General features: G+C 40.9%; 1 protein-coding gene across 1 annotated transcript in view; it reads right to left on the bottom strand.

The window, feature by feature from the left end:
- Positions 1 to 9,942: 9,942 nt before the first annotated feature.
- Positions 9,943 to 27,616, bottom strand: part of il17rel (interleukin 17 receptor E-like) — a 36,723-nt gene continuing 19,049 nt past the window's right edge. The window contains exons 14-18 of the mRNA XM_036944446.1: positions 16,219 to 16,278; positions 16,065 to 16,122; positions 14,029 to 14,193; positions 13,314 to 13,373; positions 9,943 to 11,743 (exon numbers count right to left, since the gene is read on the bottom strand). Coding sequence (XP_036800341.1) covers positions 11,613 to 11,743; positions 13,314 to 13,373; positions 14,029 to 14,193; positions 16,065 to 16,122; positions 16,219 to 16,278 — 474 coding nt within the window. The 3' untranslated portion in view covers positions 9,943 to 11,612. The remainder of the gene's footprint in view (positions 11,744 to 13,313; positions 13,374 to 14,028; positions 14,194 to 16,064; positions 16,123 to 16,218; positions 16,279 to 27,616) is intronic.

Here is a 27,616-nt window from a genome sequence, read left to right as displayed (position 1 = left end):
ACCTTTGTGTAACCCCGGCACATGCCACACACTCCTGATCCTTGAGCTGTGTTTGTTGTCACGTTAGCCATGTGAACGCACAATGATAACTGGCAACCTCCGCTCCCCCTGCGACTTTCCCAACTGCTCCCCTCATACACGTGATAAAATGGTACACGTTAGCTGCCTCATCCTAACCTAACCAGGTGGTAGTGAATATTTCCTGTAACAAATGGCATTACTTAAAATAGGTCAATCTGGCCACCAGGGAGATATTTTAAACCTCCAAATTCAAGGATGACTTTGTTTCCCTTCACTTGGTCTGTCTCAGGTGCGGAGTGCCAGTATTGTACTCAAAAGGGTAACAACATATATGACAAAATCCTGTGTTTTTGCTTTTCCATTTCACGCACATCCATGTGTTTTTATGGAGAGAAGAGAAATGAGATCCTTACAACATGTAAGTTTATTGTACATTGTAACAAAAATAGTCTAAGAACTTTATAAACTTGTAAAATAGCTGTTAAGTGCAGATTTCTCCATAATGCTAGGTGGCAAACAACATTAAATCGACCGTTGGTTTAAACCCTGCTCGCAACAAGCGAGTTCATATGTATATTTTTTTTTTTACATTGTTTTCAACGTACATATTTGACACACATGATGTATGTTTATTTATACAGTAATTGTTATTCAACTTATCCTCACCTAGGATTTGAACACATAACCTCCTGGTTAACAGCATTCCAATCTTTCTGCTATGCCACCACACTTAATAGCTGATTTCGCCTGTATTCCTACACTTTGGACTGAATCTCAGCTTTGTTTAAAATAAACAACAACTGGCTGCGTACTCGTGCCGCGAGTGTACCCTATGACATGTGTGTGTGTGTTGGGGGGGGGGGGAGTCTGGTGTGTGTGCTCATGCAGGTTAGGCTATGTTATGTGAGCTAACTGCTAGCTAGCTAGTCGTCCATCTTGCCCCATTGCAATGGGACATTTTCTGATCAAGAGAAGAGCGCGGGTAGAAATTGAAAAACCAGACCCGAGGGGGCCAAAGAAGAAGAGGGAGATAAGAAAGATGAGTCGGAGAGAGAAACTCGTGAGCCACGACGTGAGGGAGCACCAGAGCAGTTCGTCACTGCTAGCTGCTCCACAGCCACTGTTAGCTGCACTGGTAGCACAGCCACCTGATTTAAGCCAGTCACCTGTTGAAGAACCAAGGCACCCTCTTTTTCAGCATTATCCAGCCACAAAAGTTGGACAGCAGGATCGCTACTTCAATCGTAGATGATATGAGGATTATAAATGGCTGGAATATTCTATTTCAAAGGACCGTGTTTTCTGCTTTGCATGCCTCCACTTTCAACGTCCAGGAAACCATGGTGGAGAGAAGGGGGCATTTACCCACAATGGCTACCAGAACTGGAAGAAGGCCACACACGTTTGTTCAAGACACACAATGTTAGTGTGGAGCATGAATATGCAATGGCAGCGTGGAATGAGTGGACTATTCAGAAAGAGTCTAGCTCAACAATATGCAATGCTCTGAGTGATGGACATTCGAAAGGGGGTATATGAGAGCAGTCGTGGAGTCATTGCGTTACTCTGCATACCAGGGACTTTCACAGAGAGGAGACATAGAAAACGACATGGCCGTCAACCAGGGGAAACTTCCTTGAACTTTTACAGGTCATAGACAAATTCGACAAAACAGTTGCACAGATCTGGATCTGGATGGAACAAGAAGACACATGCATATTGTCGACCAGTCGGCCTACAAGTATTTTTGCAATATAAATAAAAATCCCTTAGATTGTGGTGGTAGCCACCTCGTTCTACACCAGTGGACAAGCATAGGGTAAATGCACTTTTCATGTGGCTGCACTGTGGATATTATTACTTTCATTTCTGACGTTGTGATAGACATTTCATCCGTAACATTATAACCAATGCACAGCAGGACGCATGTGCTGAAGTCATTCACCTTTGCCACGTGAAAGACGTTTTTGTCGTTGTGGTCACTTGTATTAGGATTACAGCTATTTTGTTGAATATTCTTTGGCCAAATTCAATTAAAAACTACATTTATATAGAATGTGCTGTGTGCCATATCTGCTTTTATTGAAAAAACTAGTCAAGTCATAAAAATAAACTATTTTCTTAGCACCCCCACGTATTGTTCAAGCCCCCCCCCCCCGTGCCTGAATACATCTGTAGCCATATCTCTTTTATGATATCCACTGATGACACATGCACACACGCACGCACGCACGCACGCACACACACACACACACACACACACACATATACACATATGCACACAGCCACACACACACATACACATATACACATATACACATATACACACACACATATTCACACACATACACACACACACATACACACACACACACACACACACACACACACACACACACACACACACACACACACACACACACACACACACACACACACACACACACACACTGATCTGGCTGCACTGTTTACATGGGGATGACTCAGAGGTTCCTTTAGCTCCATTTGTTCAGATATACAGTAATAGGATTTACCTATGGGCCAACTCACTCAATTTGCCTGTTGTGATGTGGTTTATTGATTGAGTGCCTCACACTAAGTAAGACAGTAACACAAAGCTTTGCTTTGTGGAACATTCCCATCCCTGTCAACAGCCCCTCACACACCTTCACCACCACTGCCTCACCCCTTCTCAACCCTCACACTTCCTCCAATCTCAATAAGCATGTCAACTCTCTTCCTCCAGCACCTCACCCCTGTCAACTCTCACCCCTTCAGCCCTAATCACCCTCTCCTCAACCCTTCACCACTGCCTTAATTTCCTCATCTGCTAAATTCCTGCTGTGTGACATCAATGTCCCCATGCAGCAACATGAGTGACAACCCGCTATGCTATCAGTTATCTATCCGATCTCCTTGTTTGTTTGATTGTTTTTGAGTACAGCTCTCCTGTTAGCGCTAGCGGTTAGCATCAGAACAGATTCCAGACTTTTCAGGCTGGAACAACATGACAGGGGGCAGAATGCCTGGAATGCTGAAAAACACAGATTAGCTCATTCCTGTTCTGTTGTCTCTGGACTGGAGTGGATGGGCTTGTGATTCTAAACTCTATTGTGTGGTGCTCAGGGCTTAGGACATCAGCGGCTGAACTCAGGGCCCCGGAGTGTGGGGCCACAGGACCTAAACCCTAAGCACTAAACCATAGACCATTGATCATATCCCATACATAGTGTTAATTTCAATATGTAGAGTTTCTTTGGGGCTTAGGACATCATGGCCAACTGAGAGCCCACAGCCCATAAACACAAAACACTAAACCCTGAACTCTGCCCACTGACCAGCCTCAATCCAAACAATATTTCAATATGTAAAGTGTGTCTTCTTGTCATCTGACTGAACCCACAAAGATGATTCAACGACTACATGTCAACAGTCTTAAGTGCCTTCCTGTCGTTGATTACTTTTCCATTACATCTTATTTGTTCCAGCCTGTACGTTTCCATTCGATTAACCACTGACATGTGCTATACAAACATAAATGGCTAGAAGAGTATTTTTTTTGACAGAAAAAAAACACAGAAGGCATGGCATTTGTGTACTGTTTTCTCTCTGTCAATAGTAATCAACACTGCCACCTTGTGGTAGATCTTTGCAGTTGTAAGAAAATTCGAACTATTCTCATAATATCCTGTAGATTGCACCATTTCTTAATAAAGAGTAAAAATCTATATTATGACTTCACTCAAGTATAGTATTCTATCCGATGTAACCACCACTTTTTAAGGGTGTCGGAAACATGTAAACTGTTTGCAAGTTTCATTGCTGAAACCTTTCACTACTGTGTTTCACATTTCACTGACATATGAAGCACCAGTATAATATTCTAGACACTAAAGAATCTCTCTCTCTCTCTCTCTCTCTCTCTCTCTATCTCTCGCCCCTATTTTACATTTGACCCTTCCTGTTCCTGAAAAAACAGGTAGCAAACAGAACCTGACATTTAGTACACTTCTTCCTCCTTTGCAACAAATGAATAGTTGTTCACATTCTTCCACCAACAGTATATAGGCCTACTGTAGTAGTTTGTCATATCTCTGATACTGTTTTAATCGTCACGGAATCATTCATTCAGTAACTTAAATGTAAACTCTGTTATCGTTGATAAGTCACTCTGATAATTGCATTCTGTCAAAATGAATTTCCCAATCACATGAGTAGTCATGTTTTACCATGTTATTTATGTAACCTTTATTTAACCATCAGTGAGAATCTATGGCCTATTATAGGGGGCACGTACGTCAAAACAAATCAGCCGTATTTGAATTTCCTGCTTAATTCCTGATAATCTCTTACGTGCTGAAGTGATCTGTGTATGCATGTTGATTCAAGAAATAATGTTATTTTTATTTTTTATCTACCTTACCAGACAGTTATTTGCACATCACAATTAACTACATACACTTCATCCCACAAACAAGGAAATAATCCATCCCACAACCTAGAAATAGAATCAATTCACTGCTTTCAGGAAGTAGTTCACAGGGTTGGTTTCTGCCAATGTGCACGTCAGACAACACTGCACGTCACCAGTAACGCAGACGGAACACTGCTCTCTTCCTGGTATCCTAGTTAGGTGGACCCTAGTTTGCGTGTGTCATTCATTTGCCTATGATATTCTCAGGGAAGTTGTAGAAACAAATGAGGTACAGTAATTCTGAATCAATTAACTTCCTTTTTTTCAGAGAATAGGCGATAAGACTCCCATGACCTGGCTCCATTTATACAATAGAAGTCTGTCTGATGCTGTGGTCAACAGTGGGAGAGGATGAGCAATGTGGGGGAGGAGAGGATGTGTGGTATTTTTGTCTGTCTTTGACAGTTGGATCTATCTCGATAGTCTAAATCAGCTTCCTTCGTCATCTCTTCTCCATCTACACAGATCTGAAATCACAGGTGAAGGCAACAAGTTGGTTGCTGACTGGGCATCTGCTGTCACCTTTTCCTTCACTGAAGGAAAGGAGATGATATAGTCATGTTGGACTATTGAGAAGTACTCTTGGATTTAGCAAAGTCATGTTTGTAGGTATAGAAAGACCATTCAGAGGACTGGAATTTCAACCTCCTCCACTTTGTGTATGTTTACCAATGTTTAAACTGTGGTAAAGGAACTCCATCACAGCTCAACTCAAGGAAATCCCAATGCTGAGTACACAAAGACAACACAGAATTCTGGTCAATCTGACCAGGAAGCTCATTTACTATACTGGAATTAAATGCTTCATCATTCTACTTCATGCCCACATGGTGGCTCAACCCTAGCCCTAGGCTCAATCCAAACCCTTACCTTAGTGTAAACATTTCCCCACACGTGTCAACTACACTGTTAAAATGAAGTGCTTTGTACCAAAACTAGCTGCAACTGAGCTGCCACCAACTTGAAGGAGACAAAACTTGAACTTTGCTGGAGTTTTGAAACACATCATCTTGAGATGTTTTAAAACATTGTAACACCACTGAATCAACTGTTGTGCAACACCTTGCCAGGGACTGGGAGCACTAACAGAAAAGGTTGAAACCCTATTTTGGTGTTTCGAGTCCTGTTCAGTGCAGCATTAAATACCCCCTATGTTGGTGGTGTTTCCACTCATTAAAGCTTCTAAACACCATTATGATGTTTTGAATCTTGTCTAGTGCATAATTAGATATTTTTTTCTGAAGCGTCTTAATGTTTAACATTATTTCATTGTTTGCCTTTATATACAATTTTGGCAGGCATTGCCAAGCACAGTTTTCAATCTACCAGCAGGAGCTGGCAATGGATCTGTATTAATTGAAAATGATACTCATCCACTGCCAATCAACAATGTGGGAACTGTTGCTGTCCACATTGAGCGTACATTTTTCTAACGGTTTCGATATTCGTTCCTCATGATCCATTTCACCTCATGGCACAGCAAGCTTAATACTAATATAGAAATATACTTTTCTTTCTTCAAACATGCATAGAACATTGTGTGAAAGAATCATGAAGTCAAAACATTTGGAATTACCCACAATCCTATAAAAACAGAGTCACGTGGCAAGATAGTGAATGCAAGGCGATTAAAACCAAAGACTTCCAATGAGTTCAATCACTCTATTGTCTCTAGCTTTGGTTATCCTCATGAAAGATGCTTACATTTTGAGCAACATGTTAAAGATGCACTACACAGAAATCACTCTGCCATTTCCTGGTTTGCTAAAATTCTAACAGCTCTCCTAATTTCAGTTTATGTGACAAAACAAGCAAGTATTGTGTAGAGAATCATTGCACAATAACCAAAAATATAGTTTGGTGTTGTGCTAAATCGAAAGTAAAAGACAAAAGCTAAACTTAAGAACGGGTAGCATAGAAATACCCCTTTTAGAAGAAATCTACCGCTTCTTAGACTTGCGTTCAATGATAATGACATATCTATATCACACATTTCTATGTGAATTTGGTCAGGTCACCCAAAAAGGTATATATTGCAGCTTTAATTAAGATGGATTTACATTATCTTGGTCAAATGAAATGAACAAATCATTGAAACCACGTGCATACATTTTTTAAAATACATTTTGGGGTTATTTTTAACACTTTACTGAGACTGTTATGAAATGACAGAGGGATTACAGATGGGTGGTAGAAGGGTTGGAGTGGGGAAATGTTCTTTGGGGAGAGTTGTGACCTGTCTAAGTCAGGTGCGACACCGCTAGACTAAGGCTCTGCACGACTTGCATTCATTCCCTATTAGATCATTTATTAAAATTAAGTTTATTAAAAGCATGTTCATTAAGACATTTTTCTGGGTTGAATTGAAATTGACATATTTTGTTGGTTGTTTTTTTGAGTCAATTTCAATTCACCCCAGAATAATTTCCTACTGTGTGGTTGAGCGGGTGCAATTTCAACGAAATGTACCATCTTACCCCTCCTTTCTAAACTGTCCAAATAAAGCTCAAAAAAATAAAGGTGGAATTCCACAAAAAAATATTTCCCATAGGCCTTTGTCAATCAATATCTAGGCTATAACGAATTAGAATTTCTAAACTATTCATTTCATGAGAAACAATGTATGTGTTTTGATGCTGCTTTTTACATGCACTGAAACCGTAACGTTTTTTCACCACGCTCTCTTAAAAACACCAATATTCAGGTTGAAGAACCAATTTGGGTGTTTCACATACTCTGTATTAAAACACTTACATTGGGTTTACATTCAAACACTCCCCAAACACCAGATCTCAGCTTGGGTGGACTACTTTTCATGATTTCATTACACAATCATGGTGTTTTGAGACTTTTTATTTTTACAAGGTAGACTCCATTGTGTAGGTTAAAAATCCAAGAAATAATTATGCAAGAAAGATAATGTATTGGTTTTCTTAATTTAACACTGAGGCAGGTTTGCTCAGGACAGCATAAAATAACTAGTGCTGGAGGGCTTTTATTACAGTTCTTCAAATGCACAGAAACACAGAAATGGCAGCAATATGAGTTTTTCTAGAATATAAATGCTAAATATTACAAAACATGTATTACAACCATCACATACATCACATACAGTAACATTTTTCCTCATAAAGTTCAAGTTAAACATACTGTACACACAACACAAAAGCGTCTGAAATGTCAGTCATAGTCAACTCCTGTAGGCAGTCCCACCACAATAAACCGATAACTTATTTTAGCTTTATAACTTTTTATTGGCTTCTTGTAACAAGTCTATCTATTTAGGCTTAGGCCTAAGTGCAATGTTCAGCCTGTGAATCATGTCAGTAAGTCAGTGTTAATTTTGTCAACAACTAATTACTAGGGTGATCAATTCGAAAATGCAATGCTTAAAATGCTCAATTGATACGCAAACATTATAAATGCATTTATATTTTCATATAGGTGCACATGATTCATGTCACGATAAAATTGCAATGTTAAAATGAAAATTGAAAATGGTTTATTGAAAATTGGAAACGGTAAACAGAAATTCTAAAATGATTAACAGAAAATGGTCAATGCAATGTAGAAAGTGGTTTTTTTTTTATTTTACAACTGCCCATTTAGCATGTTCTATTGTCTTTTCTTTCTTCATTTTCAACCTGTATGCAAATTGCTCCTTGGAGGTTTGGACCAGGAAAGAAACACAACACCACCTGCAGTTGTACATTTTTGACATGTCATGCGCTCTGTTAACGATGGGATTCAAACCTGGTGTCTTGTAAACAAAAATAACATCTTAGCCTGCTAAGGCAAAGCTTAGGCAATGTAGCTTGGGGAACCAGACTTTGGTTTAGCGGACTAATCAAACCAAATAAAATTTTATCGGTCACATACACATGGTTAGCAAGTGTAGTGAAATGCTTGTGCTTCTAGTTCCGACAGTGCAGTAATATCTAACAAGTAATATAACAAATTCACAATGACTACCTTATGCACACTAATGTAAAGGGATGAATAAGAAAAAGTACATGTAAATATATGGATGACCAATGGCCGTGTGGCATAGGCAAGATGCAGTAGATGGTATAGAATACAGTATATACATAAGAGATGAGTAATGTAGGATATGTAGACATTATTAAAGTGACTGTTTGTAAAGTGAAGAGTGATACCATTATTAAATCCATTATTAAATGTATTAAAGTGGCAAGAGATTTGAGTCTGTATGTTGGCAGCAGCCACTCTATGTTTGTGATGGCTGTTTAACAGTCTGATGGCCTTGAAATAGAAGCTGTTTTTCAGTCTCTCGGTCCCAGCTGATGCACCTGTACTGACCTTGCCTTCTGGATGATAGCGGGGTGAACCGGCAGTGGCTCTGGTGGTTGTTGTCCTTGAGGATCTTTTTGGCCTTCCTGTGACATCGTGTGCTGTAGGTGTCCTGGAGGGCAGGTATATTGCCCCCGGTGATGAATTGTGCAGACCACACTACCCTCTGAAGAGCCTTGCGGTTGTGGGCGGAGCAGTTTTCGTACCTGGCGGTGATACAGCCAGACAGGATGCTCTCGATTGTGCATCTGTAAAAGTTTGTGAGTGTTTTAGGTGACAAGACAAATTTCTTCAGCCTCCTGAGGTTGAAGAGGCGCTGTTGCGTCTTCTTCACCACGCTGTCTGTGTGGGTGGACCATTTCAGTTTGTCCATGATGTGTACGCTGAGTAACTTAAAACTTTCCACCTTCTCCACTACTGTCCCGTCGATATGGATAGGGGGCTCTTCCCTCTGCTGTTTCCTGAAGTTCACGATCATCTCCTTTGTTTTGTTGACATTGAGTGAAAGGTTATTTTCCTGACACCACACTCCGAGGGCCCTCACCTCCTTCTTGTCGGCCGTCTTGTCGTTGTTGGTAATCAAGCCTACCACTGTAGTGTCGTCTGCTGATGATTGAGTTGGAGGCATGCATGGCCATGCAGTCATGGGTGAACAGGGAGTAGAGGAGAGGGCTGAGAACGCACCCTTTTGGGACCCCAGTGTTGAGGATCGGCAGGATGGTGATGTTGTTTCCTACCCTCACCCCCTGTGGGTTGCCCATCAAAGTCCTGGACCCAGTTGCACAGGGCGGGGTCAAGACCCAGGATCTCGAGCTTAATGACGAGTTTGAAGGGTACTATGGTGTTAAATGCTGAGCTGTAAAAACATTTTTACATAGGTATTCCTCTTGTCCAGATGGGATAGGGCAGTGTGCAGTGTAAGATTGCGTCGTTTGTGGACCTATTGGGGTGGTAAGCAAATTGGAGTGGGTCTAGGGTATCAGGTAGGGTGGAGGTGATATGATCCTTGACTAGTCTCTCAAATCACTTCATGATGACAGAAGTGAGTGCTACGGGGCGATAGTAATTTAGTTCAGTTACCTTAGCTTTCTTGTGAACAGGAACAATGGTGGCCATCTTGAAGCATGTGGGAACAGCAGACTGGGATAGGGATTGATTGAATATGTCAGTAAGGATGCGGCTAGGGATGCCGTCTGGGCCGGCAGTCTTGCGAGGGCTATCACGCTTAAATGTTTTACTCAAGTTGGCCATAATGAAGGGGGGCCCACAGGCTTTGGTAGCGGGCCGTGTCAGTGGCACTGTATTTTCCTCAAAGCGAGCAAAGAAGTTGTTTAATTTGTCTGGGAGCAAGATGTTGATGTCCATGACGGGGCTGGTTTTCTTTTTGAAATCCATGATTGACTGTAGACACTGCCACATACATCTCGTGTTTGAGCTCTCTGTAGTCAACAACCTATTTTTCCTGATGAAACTAATGATGAGATGAAATGCTCTGGAAAAAACTATAACTATTACCAATTACTTTTAATTGTAAAATGTAACGAGGCGAGAATTCCACGTGAGACAAATGGACATTCAATTTCACATGAAACTCCTTTAAATCTGTTTTGTCCAATTATAAGCATGCATCCCTGTGCAGAATATATAATGCAATCCTCTCATTAGCCGATAACATCTTTCTGTTGCATGGGCTGGTTGTATTGATCTGGCTCTCCCACAAAAACAGCTCCCAGTCACTTTAATCACTAATCTCGGTCTCTCTTTTGAGCTGATGCGCAGACAGGATACTTAAATTGTAACAAACTAACCTCAATTAGAAACAATAATGTATTTTAAATCTTTGCTTTAATTTTGGTCATTTTTGCTCTGATCACATCAGAAGCTCTATTGTGCCATGTGCACTTTTATTCATCTGTGTTGGCAATAGCGAAGTGCAGTTGCTTTTTCCAATTGGGAAAACAAATGATTTTTGCTGAATATTAGGAGTATAGTAAATCTTCTGGCATTGTGGGAAAGCTCAGATTCTCTTATTTTGAAGGAAAGCACTGTTATTTAACCAACTCTGATGGTTATTATATGGAGAAAATCGGATCTGCATTTTTCCTGGGGACCCGACGCTCGCTCTGAACGTCAACACGCATCGCTTGCGGTAATGTTTTAGAAACATGAGGAATCTTTCATATCAGTGAGATTTTTTTTTTTAAAGTGAAGGTTAAATTACTACACCTTTATAGGGTTAAGATTGGTGCTCCCACACGGCCATATCTCAAAGTTACAGCACTTGTTTTACGGAAGACTTAGGAAAACATCTGTGCTCATTAGCTATCTAGCATGCTCCGAACACTTGTGTGTAAGAATAACTGGGGGGGGGAAGTGTAGCGGAAGTGTAGTTTGCCGAATGGAGACACACAGCTTATGGATCTGTGCAAATCTGGTTAAGTAAGTGTATCTTTTTTATTTGAAAGATTCATTCTCTCAGATATGAATCTGATGATTATTGACGTTTCTAAAAGCTAAAACACAGCGATAGGATTGTAGTTCCCATGGAGCCAGTCGTGACCGAAGTTAACAGCTGAATATCCTACAGAGAAGGGCTTTTCAGAGCTAAGTGTGCACATGATGCAAGTAAGAGGTAAATATGAGTTGTTTAAATGTAGAAAAAAATGTGCAGACTAAAATGTGACTAAAACTAGACTGAAATTGTTCCGGGTTTTCGTCGACTGAAAATAACAAAAATTAACGAAAGATTAAATGACAAAAATGTAACGAAGCTCAAATCTAATTTAAGACTAAATCTAAGACTAAATTAAAACTGCAGTAAGTTAGCCCTTTCGCAATTTTCAAACGGAAGAGTGTAAGGTATGGGCATCTCTTTATGGAGAGTAGTCTGGTCTTGGAGTCCTGGGGTGGCGCGGTCAACAGCAACAGCATGAGATTCTGAAAAGCATGCGGTATTATTAACCATGGCGACATACACTGAGTATACCAAACATTAGGAACACCTTCCTAATATTGAGTTTAACCCCACATCCTCACCTCGCCAGGGCATGGACTCTACAATGTGTCGAAAGTGTTCCACAGGGGTGCTCCCCACTGTTGTGTCAAGTTGTCTGGATGTCCTTTTGGTGGTGGACCATTGCTGATGCACACAGGAAACTGTTGGGTGTGAATAACCTAGCAGCATTGCAGTTCTTGACACAAACTGGTGCGCCTGGGCACCTACTATAAATATATACCCTGTTCAAAGTCACTTAAAATGTTTTCCTGCCCATTCGCCCTCTGAATGGTACACATACACAATCCATGTTTCAATTGTCTCAAGACTTAAACATCTTTTTTTAGTGTCCTCCTTTTAATCTACACTGGTTTAAGTGGATTTAACAAGTGACGACAATAAGGGATCTTAGCTTTCACCTGGATTCACCTAGTCAGTCTATGTCATGGAAAGAGAAGGTGTCTTAATGTTTTGTATACTCGGAATATAATTCTTTGTGTGTCTATATTGGGTTAGGGTAAAAGCTAAGATTGGGGTTACGGTTGAACCAGGTTGTGGACATGACGCTAGGGCTAAGGTAATGGTTTTGTTTGAGGCTAAGGTAATGGTTCCTACATGAAAAAATACTAGTTTACTATAGAATCCTACAGTACATACTATTTAATTCTATAGTAAACTGAAGTATACTGTAAAATACTATACTACACACTGTAGTATCCCTAAATCACGTGTAGTACTTATAAAATATAGTAGAATGTTTTAGTATACTGAAGAATACTATAGTAAATACTATTTAATTTGCATATACACATTCCCCTCCCCATATCGCAATTTGTGCCACCCATGAGTGAGAAACCTACATGCCAAGTATAGACCCCCTGTTCCCTACAGCTTATAGAATATAATAGAAGCTCTGATCTATTGGATCTGACCTCAATCCTACCCACAGATTGTGGAAAATGTGCTCTTTTAGTAGTAGTGGGCATTACAAATTCAATTCTGTGAGCCGGCACATTTGGCTTCCAAATGGCTTTTCATTCAAAATGCTTCTAAATTGGCCTAGAACCAGGGAAGAAAGAAACAAATCTACATTGTAAATCTCAAATGGTAGGCTACCATTATGTCAGATTGTGAAATGCTCCGTCAATGTTTTTTACCTGGCCAAATTATTAGAAGGCGGGGGGGGGGGGGGGGGATGAATTGGACCAGATTGAGGCGTTCTCCCCACTACAGTAAATATTACAGTATAGAACAGTCTGCAAAAACACTACATTACTATAGTACATAATACCAGTTTTTTACTACAGTATTTATACAATAGTTAACAGTAAATACTACAGTAAATACTGCAGTGAATACTACAGTAAAATCTAAAAAAAAACACTTCAGTGAATACTAAAGTATTCATACCATAGTATACTATAGTATTTTTTCATGTGGGTTGAACCGGTATGTGGACATAAAGCTAGAGTTGGGGCTATGGTTAGTGGATGCACGGTAGAATGGTCTTACCTGTTTGTTGTTTCAATGTACAGACCCCATGCCGTCCTTTTCTGTGCCTCCTCTGGTGAACTGTAGACAGACAGACAGACAGACAGACAGACAGACAGACAGACAGACAGACAGACAGACAGACAGACAGACAGACAGACAGACAGACAGACAGACAGACAGACAGACAGACAGACAGACAGACAGACAGACAGACAGACAGACAGACAGACAGACAGACAGACAGACAGACAGACAGACAGACAGACAGACAGACAGACAGGCAGGCAGGCAGGCAGGCAGGCAGGCAGGCAGGCAGGCAGGCAGGCAGGCAGGCAGGCAGACAGACAGACAGACAGACAGACAGACAGACAGACAGACAGACAGACAGACAGACAGACAGACAGACAGGCAGGCAGGCAGGCAGGCAGGCAGGCAGGCAGGCAGGCAGACAGACAGACAGACAGACAGACAGACAGACAGACAGACAGACAGACAGACAGACAGACAGACAGACAGACAGACAGACAGACCGTGTACACAATCAGTCAGCACCCCATTTAAACCTGGGACATTAGTGCACTGTGCTAGCTCGAATTGATTATTTTCAGCACAGTTCCAGCAACTACGATTGATGCTGCCTAACCAAGCCAGTGCAGAACATCTTGGCTCTGCTTTAGATGACTGTGAAAGGGGTAGTTATCATTCACTCAGTTAGGGAGAGGTGGATACATACCAGTTATTAGGGCTTTGATGACTAGAGCTGCCACTATGACAGCAGCAGTGAGACAGGCCACAGCTGGCACCACTACCCAGATCAGCTCCAAGTAGCCTTGCAAGGCCGGAGTTTGCCCAACCATGGCAGGGGCACGGGCACGGCCACGGGCATCAGCTAGGTCCGCTTTGAAAAGCAAAGAGAGAGAAGCAGCAGTCAGAATCAAAGCTCTTTGCATGGTGGATTTCAGACAAAAGAAAAGGAGGACTCTTCAATGTATACTTCAGTGTGTTTTACATAAACAGTGGTCGTACACTTTGACTTCAAGCACCTTTTCAAAGCCATAGGATGTTTGTATCTTTATATCCTTCTGTGTAATATTTCCTAATACAACCTATTTTCCGTTTGAAACCTGAGTGGTTCGTGAATGTGTTGAAAATAAATATTTTTTGCTGGTATGAAGAATTCCATCATGTTAGCAGTGTTTCCTGAGCCCTGTCCATAAATCCTGTTAAATAGAGTGGAAGCATTGACTTTTTCCACATGTTGTTGTGTTACAGCCTGAATTTAAAATTTATTACATTTAGATTTTGTGTCACTGGCCTACACACAATACCCCATAACGTCAGTGGAATTATGTTTTTCAACTTTTTTACAAATTAATTACAAATTAAAAGGTGGAATATCTTGAGTCAATAAGTATTCAACCCCTTTATTATGGGAAGCAAAACTTTGCTTAGCAAGTCAGATAACAACTTTCACAGTGTTAAACATGAACATGGTGAAGTTATTCATTACACTATGGACAGAGAGGAAGGAAAACACTCAGGGATTTCACCATGAGTCCAATAGTGACCTTAAAACAGTTTAATGGCTGTGAGAGTAGAAAACTGAGAATGGATCAACGACATTGTATTTACTCCACAATACTAACCTAAATGACAGTGAAAATAAGGAAGCTTGTACATAATACAAATATTCCAAAACATGCATCCTGTTTGCAATAACACCAAAGTAAAATTGCAAAAAATGTGGTAAAGAAATAAACTTTATGTCCTGAACACGAATAATTATGTTAGGGGCAAATCCAATCCACATATTACTGAGTACCACTCTTCATATTTTCTAGCATGGTGGTGGCTCTTTCATGTTATGCGTATGCTTGTCATCAGCATGGACTAGGGAGATTTTTACGATTAAAATATATGGAATAGAGCTAACCGCAGGCAAATTCCTAGATAAAAAACAGGTTCAGTCTGCAGATATTGTACAATCCAGGTGTTTAAAACTCTTAGAGACTTACCCAGAAACCCTCACAGCTGTAATCACTGCCACATGCGATTCTAACATGTATTGGCTCAGGGTTGTAGATTCTAGTGTAAATTATATTTTTCTGCATTTCATTTTCAATAACTTTGCAGAAATGTCAAAAAACAGGTTTTCTCTTTCCCATTATGGGGTATTGTGTGTAGATTAGTGATTTTTTTGTTTGTTTTTGTAATCCATTGAATTCAGGATGTAACAACAAAATGGGGAATAAGTCAAAGGGCATGAATACTTTCTGAAGGCACTGTACATTTAGCGTGTTCAGTCTTGTTCAACACACACACACACAGCCTCAAACAAAAAATACTTAAGCTGTGAAGTCAACAGTGTTTGTATCAGATAGGGGCCAAGGCAAGGTGTGCATGCCAGGATTACAGTTTAAAGAAGGTGGAACGCAGCTGAATAAGAGAAAACCTGCCTCCTTGAGAATTTTGAATGAGTTAATGCAATGAAAGGGGTAAGGGGAACCACACAAGCGTGATGAGTAACCTTGCCTGAGGCTTACTAGATTTCCTGACTACTTGCGTCAGTTACCATTGCCAATACCTTGGCTTTAGCTCAATGGGCTAACATGGTTTTGTGGGCTAACACGGTCTTGTCGGAGACCCTGTAGGAACCCAGTCGGTCACTCGAGACTGAATGGTCACAAGGCTGAACTCAAGAGTTTTAAATGAGCTCCCTTCTTCTTAAAAACCCCTGTACAATAGGTCAAAAAGTCACACAACACTCACAGCATCGTATATGGCAATGAAGGATGGTGACAGCATACTTTACGTTAAGCCTCTTCACCTGTCGAAATAGAATATGCATCTATCAATCAATATCAAAATGCCTGTGAAATCTATACATGTAAAAAAACATTTACATGGACAGTATTCATCTTACCTGGACACAGGTGTTTGGTAGGCATACGTCCACAGTCAGGTTGAGATTAGCGGATTTCTCCTGCAAAAGGAAGACATAAAACATTTTAGTATACTTCAAAACACTCGCCTGTAAAAGGAAACAGAATACAAAAACATGTCAGTTAGCATTAGAAGAAGAAACAGATTCCCTTACGGCTTCTGTTGTACTTCTGTTCAGGTGTGTCCCCTCCCTCTCTCTCTCTCTCTCTCTCTCGAGTATCTTTCATGTACTACCTGGTATTGTGTTTGTCAGTTCTTCACAGTATTAGACTAGCGGTTAAGAACATTGGGCCAGTAACCGAAAGGTCACAGTGAGGACATAACATTATAAAGACTGCTTGTGCAAAATGTTACTGTGAAAAAAGTGTGGCCTACTCAAACGCTGACAATCATAACTCGACATTCTAATGAAGTGTTTTAATCACACCGGTTTGAGCCTACGCTGCAGGGACCACTTTTGAATGATTACACCCATGTATTCGTACACATTCATCAAATTGGAAATGAGCTATTATCATGCTGGTTAATGCGATGCATGTCTGTTGAATTTGGAAAAATCGGCCCCACCCCACCTACTCAGCCAATCAGGAACTGCTACTGCGTTGTGGCTGTGGTATACTGCATACTTTTTACTAAAAGGTACATGCTAAATAGTATGCAATGATGAGTAAAGAGTATGCAGTTTAAGTATGTAGTATGCTAGTATGGGTATTCGGACACAGCCACTGTCTCTGTGTCCTGAATTGAAACAGAAAAATTACACAGAAAAAGCTTTCTTTTTGTGGGAGCACTCAAGCCCGTTAAGTCTTGGATCAGATGTGTATGAACCCTTTGTTTCAGACAGGTTAATGTCTGAAACAAAGGTGATGCTGAGTGGTGATGCTGTTACACAGCCTGTGAAGATACTGTGAGACACTGGGGTAGCCTATCCTTCATTTTGGAGGGTGCATGTAGTCCAATCGGACCACGGTTCTAATTTCATGTCAGGTCTTCCAGCAAGTGCTTCAGCAGTTGGGGGTTACCCATTGCCCCTCTTGTGCCTATCACCCAGAGTCTCAAGGTGCTGGAGAGATTTCATCAGACTTTGAAGTCTATGTTGAGAGCTTATGGCTTTGGGTTCGAGAAAGACTGGGATGAAAGGGTCCCTCTAGTGCTATTTGTAGCACGGAACGTTGTTCAAGAATCTGGGGTCACCGTTGTAAGCTCACTTTTCAGTCCCTTACCCCTATAAAGATATTTTCAAAAATATCTGGATTACCTCATCGCCACACCCGAGCGTAGGGGAAAAAAAACTACTGTGTCATGTCAACATGTTGAAACCATACTTCTCCTGCTGTGATCGGGCGGAGAAGTCGGTGGAAACCGGTAGACACCGTGGACTATAGTCTTCCTCAAGAGCATGAGGAAAGCCCAGTATTTCCTTGAGAGCACGAGGAAAGCCTAATACACTCTGTGCCTGTGGGACGGTTGAGTAAAGCAGAGATTCTGGAAAACCTGAAGGGCTTTTTGGCACACTTGTCTCCGGATGTGTAGCGAAGTGAACCCATTGTGCTATACCCGCAATAACATCTGCTAAACATGTGTATGTGACCAATACATTTTGATTTGAAAGGCAAAATTGTTGTTCTGCTTTTAGAATATCAGGGTTTAGTTTCAGATGTGCCAGTCAAATGTTCTAGAGCATGACACGTTGGGGACTCGAGTGAATCCTGAAAAGAGGGAGAAACTCTGTAGTGAGGTAGAATTCATGCTTGAACACGGCATTGCACTGCATTGCACAACATGGCAACAGTCCGTGGAGTTCACGCTGCATATTGGTACATCAGCTGGATGGGTCTCCGCGCTTTTGTTCAAATTTTCTCAAACTCATTGCTGTTACTAAGTCAGACTTGTACCCTTTTCCCAGGGTCGATGATTGTGTGGACCGTGTTGGTGCTACTAAGTACGTTAGTAAGTTCGATCTGCTGAAGGGATACTGGTAGGTCCCTCTAACTGATCGTACAAAAGAGCTGTCTGCTTTTCTCACTCCTGATGGTTTGTTTTCCTACCTTCATCTTCTGTTCGGGTTTCGAAATGCCGGAGCCACGTTTCAAAGGCTCATGCACATCATGCTACATGGTCTGGAAAATGCTGAGGCATATTTGGACAATGTGGTGGTATTCATGCCACCTAGACAGAACACCTTAGTTTAGTTTAGTTCTGCATCTGCCAACTTGAATGTTAAACTGCCAAAGAGTGAAATCGCCCAAGCAACAATGAAGTATTTCTGGAAGGTGGCGGAACAAGGAAAATTCTGACCGGTCATGGCAAAAGTGGAGACCATCAATAGCCTTCCTGTGCCAACTTCTCGCCAGGAACTGCACCAATTCTTGAGGATGGCTGGCTACTACCAGGCATTTTGCAAGAACTTTGCACAGGTTGTTGCCCCACTTAAGGATTTTACCAGTCCCAAAGATATTTTCCATTGGAGCCCAGACTGTCAGGCAGCTGTTGAGAAGACAAAAACCCTTTTGGTCTCCGCACCAGTGCCTGCTACTCCAGATTTCCGTCATCCATTCTCTATGTACACAGATGCCAGTGCCAGCAAAGTGGATCTGGGACGATTCCGTCTGAGAATCGGAGCACTCGGCTGAGAGTCAGACTCCGCCTTCCGCAGTATTACTTATGGCTAGGATGCAGGGATTGAGCTCGGGCCAGTGTAAGTTGTATTGTATTTGTTTTGCATTGTATTTATTATGAATACCCATTAGCTGCTGCCAAAGCAGCTACCGTTCCTGGGGTCCAGCAAAATTAAGGCAGTTTATACAATTCTGAAACATTACAATACATTCACAGATTTCACATAGCGTGTATGTTATCATGTCTGTGTGTGTGTGTGTGTGTGTGTGTGTGTGTGTGTGTGTGTGTGTGTGTGTGTGTGTGTGTGTGTGTGTGTGTGTGTGTGTGTGTGTGTGTGTGTGTGTGTGTGTGTATGCATGTGTCTGTGCCAATGTTTGTGTTGCTTCACAGTCCCCGCTCTTCCATATGGTGTTTTTTAAATGTAATTTTACTGCTTGCGTAAGTTACTTGATGTGGAATAGAGTTCCATGTAGTCATGCCTTTATGTAGTACTGTGTGCCTCCCATAGTCTGTTCTGGACTTGGGGACTGTGAGGATACCTCTTGTGGCATGTCTTGTGGGGTATGCATGGGTGTCTGAGCTGTGTGCCAGTAGTTTAGACAGACAGCTCGGTGCATTCAACATGTCAATACCTCTCATGAATAAAAGTAGTGATGAAGTCAATCTCTCTTCCACTCTCAGCCAGGAGAGATTGACATGCATATTATTAATATTAGCTCTCTGTGTACATCCAAGGGCCAGTCACGCTGCCCTGTTCTCAGCCAATTGCAATTTTTCTAAGTCCTTTTATGTGGCATCTGACCACACAACTGAACAGTAGTCAAGGTGCGACAAAACTAGGGCCTGTAGAACCTGCCTTGTTGATAGTGTTGTTAAGAAAGGCAGAGCATCGCTTTATTACAGACAGGATTCTCCCCATCTTAGCTACTATTGCATCAATATGTTTTGACAATGACAGTTTACAATTTAGTGTTACTCCAAGCAGTTTAGTCATCTTAACTAACTCTCAATTTCCACATTATTTATTACAAGATTTATTTGAGGCTTATGGTTTAGTTAGTGTTTTGTTCCAAATACAATACTTTTAGTTTTAGAAATATTTAGGACCAACGTATTCCTTGCCACCCACTCTGAAACTAACTGCAGCTCTTTGTTGAGTGTTGCAGTCATTTCAGTCGCTGTAGTAGCTGACGTGTATTGTGTTGAGTCATCCGCATACATAGAAACTCTGGCTTTACTCAAAGTCAGTGACATGTCATTAGTTACATTGAAAAAAGAAAGGGGCCTAAACAGCTACCCTGGAGAATTCCTGATTCTAACTGGATTATATTTGATAGGCTTCCATTAACCTCTCTGAACCAGCCATCCCGGATCCGGTATAATTGTCATCAGCAACGCAGAATAGCATAGCGCCACAGTCAAATAATATTACTAGAAAATATTCATATTCATGAAATCACAAGTGCAATATTACAAAACACAGTTTTGCCTTTTGTTAATCCACCTGTCGTCTCAGATTTTGAAATTTTGCTTTACAGCGAAAGCAATACAAGCGTTTGTGTAAGTTTATCGATCGCTCGACAAAACAATAAGTACACTTAGCATCAGGTAACTTGGTCACGAAAATCAGAGGAGCAATCAAATTAATCGTTTACCTTTGATGATCTTCGGATATTTTCACTCACAAGACTCCCAGTTAGACAGCAAATGTTCCTTTTGTTCCATAAAGATATTTTTTATATCCAAATACCTCCGTTAGTTTGATGCGTTATACCTAGAATCCACCGGAAAGAGCGGTCACGACAACGCAGACAAAAATTCCAAATTATATCCATAATGTCCACGGAAAAATGTCACACGTTTTTTTATAATCAATCCTCAGGGTGTTTTTCAAATATCTATTCGATAATATATTAACCGGGACAGTTGGCTTTTCACTGGGACCGGGAGTAACAACGGCCTACTTTCTCTTTTGCGCTCAACTCACTCTGAGAGCCCCCACCTATCCACTTACGCAATGTGGTCGTTCACGCTTATTCTTCAAAATAAAATCCTGAAACTATGTCTAAAGGCTGTTGACACCTTAGGAAAGCCATAGAAAAAGGAATCTGGTTGATATCCCTTTAAATGGGCAATAGGGATGCATAACAACAGAGAGGTTTCAAAAACAGGGGCACTTCCTGATTGGATTTTCCTCAGGTTTTAGCCTGCAATATCAGTTCTGTTTAACTCACAGACAAAATTTGGACCGTTTTGGAAACTTTAGAGTGTTTTCTATCATAATCTGTCAATTATATGCTTATTCTAGCATCTGGTCCTGAGGAATAGGCCGTTTACTTTGGGAACGTTATTTTTCCAAATAAAAATAGTGCCCAATAGCTTCAAGAGGTTAAAGAACACCCTCTGTGTTCTGTTAGACAAGTAACTCTTCATCCACATTATAGCAGGGGGTGTAAAGCTATAACACATACGTTTTTCCAGCAGCAGACTATGATCAATAATGTCAAAAGCTGCACTGAAGTCTACTAAGACAGCCCCCACAATCATGTTATCATCAATTTATCTTAGCCAATCATCAGTCATGTGTGTAAGTGCTGTGCTTGTTGATTGTCCTTCCCTATAAGCATGCTGAAATTCTGTTGTCAATTTGTTTACTGTAAAATAGCATTGTATCTGGTCGAACACAACTTTTTCCAGAAGTTTATTAAGGGTTGGTAACAGGCTGATTGGTCAGCTATTTGAGCCAGTAAAGGGGGCTTTACTATTCTTAGGTAGCGGAATGAATTTAGCTTCCCTCCGGGCCTGAGGGCACACGCTCTCTAGTAGGCTTAAATTGAATATGTGGCAAATATGAGTAGCAAAATCATCTGCTATTATCCTCAGTAATTTTCCCAAAAAATCTATTTTAATTCCAGGTTGTAAGGCAACAAAATAGGAAAAATGTGAAGGGAGGTGAATACTTTCGCAAGCCACTGTACTTAGGCCAATTCTGGGCAGTCATTCATTTTGATTCCGGGCCGAGTCCGACACCCGCTTCTGGGCCGATTCCTCATTGGGATGAAAACCAGCACTGCTAGGGCGAGTGAATTGGTCAGAGTTTGGGTGGGGGCTGAAGCTTAAGATGATTATTATGGCATTACACACGGTCAGTGTGAACCAGAGTGACTTGACACAGCAAAGAGCCAAGCAACGGAAACGACACAGGACATCTTATTTAATGAAAGGGGTTTCTGCCTTAAAATTCACCCATGTATACTGGTAAGAGTCTAGCTACAGTTTCAGATATTATACTTTTCTTTCAACAGAAAGTTGTTTTCATTGCAAGTTAAAGCATATTGTTGACTAGCTAACATTGAACCTATTTGGTTAACGTTAGCTAGCTATGACAATCGGTTTTTATTGCTAATACTCAATGGACTGGGATTATGGTTCATTGTTTAGGAATCGATGGCAACACTTGATATGTGAAGCACAAACAACACGTTTTGATTATTTCATTGACCTCCAACATGATTGGCACTACTTTTATTGATCTCGCATTACTTCTGTATTTTCCAGAGGTATGTGTAGTGTGTTATCATTTTAACTTTTTTTATTTTAAACTTTCCAAGATTATGTTTCTGTATGCAGTGTTGCTGGTCTGCACATTTGTAGGTAAGTGAAACTTACCTGATAATGAGGCATTATGTCACATTTTATTTTCATTAACTTATCTTATTGTTATTTTGTTGTTTGCATGTGCACTATCCTTCTGACCCCATGCAGCCAGGTCCCATCTACTTTTTAACTCCTCGTAAGTGTGGCTTGTTTGGTGTCACAACAAGTCAACTACGTGATTGATGAAGGCATGTCATCCAGCAAAGGCAGCAGTGCAGTCATGAACACATGTGGACCTGAATTGTGATAACTGCAGTGGCCAAAACAAGAACTCTGGTATTGTGCCTGGTCGGATCATTCACAAGGTCCACCACAGTCTGGACCTTCACTTCCTGATCGCAGGCAACACCAAGTTTGCCCCCGACTGGTGCTTCAGCCTTTTTAAATTTTTTATTTATTTTACCTTTCTAGGCAAGTCAGTTAAGAACAAATTCTTATTTTCAATGACGGCCTAGTGGGTTAACTGCCTGTTCAGGGGCAGAACGACAGATTTGTACCTTGTCAGCTCGGGGATATGAACTTGTAACCTTTCGGTTACTAGTCCAACGCTCTAACCACTAGGCTACCCTGCCCAGCCTCATGAAGCAGCGCTTCAGAAAGACCAGAGTGAACACTTTGTCTGAGATTGCTGGTGTTGTGAAGGACAGCACTGTGATGGGTCAACATCCCACAGCTGGTTGGACTGGAGGATGGTACGGTGCTGGTGGAAAGCTATGGCTGGCAACAACACCTGACTCCGTACTTCAGGCCGCTGCCACAGTTCAAGCAGTTCCAGCACTTCAGGTGAATATCATTTTCAGTGCATTGTATGAGGTTATTCTTCTTATCTAAACTTGGGAGGTGAATTGATGTAGTGCAAGGTTATAATGTCTTAATTTCTTTTATTTCCTGTTTTACAGCTTCATTGCTCTTGAGCCTGGTGTTGTTGTCGCCAAGGAGCGTTCAGACTATCGGGACCAGGTTTCAGCTGCTGCGCAATGCTGACATCCTTCCTCCCATAGATGGTCTGCCTGTACAACCACCACCTGGACTGGACACAGCTAGACAAACTTATGTTTTTGAGAAGATCAGGGAGTTTTGCGACGAAGAGGCTATGGACATCACATGCCTTGCACCAAAGTCAAGGGCAGGACAGAAACAGACTCTCCGAATATAGCTTCCCTTGTTCATGCGTGGTTCGGACAGACCAGTCATCAGCACTATCTGCGGTGCCTCTATTCAAATGATTCTCTCCTAACACACACGTCATTCATTCCTCCAACTATTTGTTTTATTAATCCTGCAGCTCAGTCACTTTACCCCTGATTGTATGCATATAACTACCTCCTCTATCACTGATATTGTTATTGTTCATGTACATACTTATATTTACACTATTTATAATATTGCTACTATGCAAGTAACCATTTGGCTGTACCATTTACACCTTCTGTGGAGACCCATCCACTTGGCAATATGTGGCTGGGGTTAGAGCATTTCTTTCACATGACCCATCAATTTGGTGTGTCTGGGTAAGCATAATCTAATATTTATAAAATATTTTTATCTGGACACTTTGTTTACCTGTCATTTTTCCTTATTGTAGGCTACTACTTTTAGTCTTAATCTTTACTACACTACTCACGGTTTAGCGCATGACCTCACATGTGAATCCTTAAAGAGATGGGTGGAGCTGGCTTAAGAGGGCGTGAACAATGCTGAATGGGTGTAGACAAAGGAGAGCTTCCCAGGTACCAAAACATTCAAAGGCCATTTTCTCAAAAGTGAATTTACAAGTTTATCAACTTTCAGAATTACTTTCCCATTGTTCCTCAAATGCAGTCTCTACTTTTACATCTGTCAAGCATGGAATTAGCTGCCAAACGAGATTACATTATTGCTCAAGCTACATACAGTATGTTTTATAATTGAGGCATGATGACAATTGTTGACACTGTTTTTCTGTTTGACAATGTGCACAGTTGTGTGCCAGACTGATCCCCTGGTTATGAACGGATGCTGGGACCTACCAGAAAGAGCAAATGTATCAGAAGATGTCCAGCAGTGTGGTTTAGTGACCTCCTCCCAAAAATTCATTCACTCTTCACTTGCTATTTTCACAGCTTTTCTGTGGAATGCCGTTTGGGACTTTGAGTGTCAAAAAGACAATACATGTCAAATAACACTATCTGACATCTTAAATAACACAATTCTATTATAGACTGTTGTGTGTGCTGAATTTTCCTGTGCAAGCCAAGCTCCACCACTACGATCAGTAGCACTGTCAAAGAAAAGTCTGGAAATAAGCACAACCGGCCACGAAGAATGTGTTTACAATACCGTGTTGGTAATAAGTCATTATTTGTTCGACCGAATGGGAAAAAGTCTGTGTGAGCATTTGAAATAAGATCAGGATCAATTGAGCAGGATCAAAAATGTTTGCAAATATCTTTGATACAGGTGTTATTAGCATCTTCTGAGGTAGCTAGCAATCTTTAGCTTTGTACCTAGCTAGCACCAATGCAACCAGCCTGAAAACAATGACCAGTAGAAACTGCAATCATTTTCAATATTTTTAGCAATGGTTTAGGAATCCATGTGAGTAAGTACTAGCTAGATAGCCACTTGTTGTTGAACTCCAGTTCATGAAAATAACTAGCTAGCTTTTTTCCCAACGTCGTCTTCAGAGTTGTCACTCTAAAACATCCACATTGTATTATTTTTCCTCTGGAATAGTGTTCAATACACATAGTATGTTGACTGGTAGAATAAATGTGGCTCAATTCAATGGTTTTAGAGTCCTGCAGTAAGAGCTACGACAATAATATTCCCTGGGTGTCACTGAGTAGACTCATACCCCATCTCATTGATCCACAATCCATAGGTAAGGCTGTACAGTGAAATAAGTATGACCCCAATGCAATTCTAAAGTCTAATACGTCCAGTGTGATTTCAACAAATTTTTCTCAAATTAACAAATGATTGTCTTTTGTTGAATTTATATAACAACATTCCAACCTCGTTTTGCATGATCTATTCAATTATGGCATAATTCCACTATTTATATTCATTTGCATCACTGTCAATGACACGCAAACTGCAAATTCCATTATTGTGGCTATTCCTTATTGTGGCTAGCTTCACATAGGTGGGTCCGACCACCAATAATCAAATAAGAAATATCTTGTAAATTAGAAGTATTTTAGATGATGACACCTAGCTAGGTAGTTAGTTAGCTAACTATAGCTACTGAAACAGATAGTTGTTTTGCTATGTTTTTGGGAAATAACATTGTTTGCATCCTTCAGCTAGCTAGCTTTTTTTTATGACCAGCACTGTCCAGAGCTTGGGGAAGTGTGTCTGCGCTCCTTCGGAAGCTGCGCGAGACAAAACTTTACCAGCATTCTGGCATACGTATCGGTGAATCGTTGTGACTTATGAAATACGAGTGATAGTGTAATCAATGTGTAATAACTATGTAAAAAAAAATGTATGAACGTGTTAAATTATGTGACATGCAGTCATATTCAGGTCCTGATTGGTCAACAAGCGTATTTGACGCGTCAAACAGTGTGATTTGACGTGTAACTTTTTTGACGCTGAAAGATCCAAACGGCGTTCCAGACCTCAGAATAAAAGTAATTTCGATTTTCAAGTGCATTAGCAAAAAGTTTTGTCCTTTCTTTAGAACAAAATGCAATTGACCACTTGGCTGTCTATTACATCACACTGTCACAGGCCCTCCCAGTCAATACCACCTCATACGATTGCCTGCTACAGTTGTTCGAGAGACGCCCAGTTTTCACAGGCTCATCATTTTTACAAAATGACCCACTTCATTACTTTGATACATTTGGTAACCCAACTGTGAAACATAATTTCTGTAAACTGACATTATTTATTGCTTATTTTCTACTTCTTAAAATGTCCATATAATGTCCAGGGCATAACCTAGCCTGTGGCCACCATTCAATTTAGCTTTTAATTATATCTGAAGTGTAATAGAAAGGTGGAATGGAGCGATCAGGTTGGTTTCACCAGGCTAATCATAACCCAGTAGGTGTGTGTGTGTGACCGACCAGTATCTTTGATGAAGGGTCATCAGGAGCTGATCTATGTTGCTTTGCCAATCAGTGGGGCTCTGGCAAAGACCTCACCTCTTGCCTGCTCACCAACGGTCATCGATCGGGAAATCAGAATTTGGTAGGTTTAGTCTGACTTCAACATAGTATGTTTGTGTCAGATATGAACTATCTCTAACTGCCATAGTTAGAGATAGGTCTTATCAGAACAGTGACTGTGTGTATGTGTTGACAGATGCATGAGATTCAGAGAGACCTGGCACTCAACACATCCACCATGAGGTGATTACTGATAATACAGTACAGCACAAAGGTATTGTAATAGCAACACCCTTTTCATTCCATGTGTCAACTCTGCCTATTTCTACAGATGGACTGGATATGATTTTGCCAGACGGCAGCCTCAGGCACTTGACATATTCAAACATAGTACCTGTTTGTGTGTCAGATACAGTATCACCTATCCTCACTGCCATTGGTAATAGAGTGACTATGGAGACATTGAAGATTAAGTCCAGACTGACAAACGGGCTTGATACCGATGTATCTGAATGGAGAGAGACCTGGCACTCGGCATGAGCATTTTACAAGACAAGTTTTACCTGTATTGTCTTTTTTTATTATTGATTTGAATGTATCAGTCAATATGGGGAGGGAGAAACCCTGTGTATTCTCCAGCAGGATCAGTGAACTCCTGGTGTATACGGGACACCACACAGGAAGATATGACAAGGTAGCTCCATTACCACCAGACAAAATGTTGATAGGCACAGTATCTGTATCAGCTGGGAATGACATGAAAGGTGCACATTGTTACATTAGCAGAACACTGATGCTATTGTATTATGGAAAGGGTTGTTTATTCTACATGGACCTGAATGTTGTCAAAACATGTAGTTTAGAATATCTACACAAATTCAGCAATTTCATTATTCTCATATTGTTCTGTAGGCTACTGTCCTATTCAAGCTTCCTCCAGAATCTCACCATACTGTACATCTGCCTGTAGTTATTGAACTCTACCTGCAGGATGTGTCTTTG

The sequence above is a fragment of the Oncorhynchus mykiss genome, chromosome 15 (genome assembly GCF_013265735.2).
Source record: "Oncorhynchus mykiss isolate Arlee chromosome 15, USDA_OmykA_1.1, whole genome shotgun sequence".
Taxonomy (NCBI): domain Eukaryota; kingdom Metazoa; phylum Chordata; class Actinopteri; order Salmoniformes; family Salmonidae; genus Oncorhynchus; species Oncorhynchus mykiss.
This window is presented reverse-complemented; position numbering and strand designations above follow the sequence as displayed.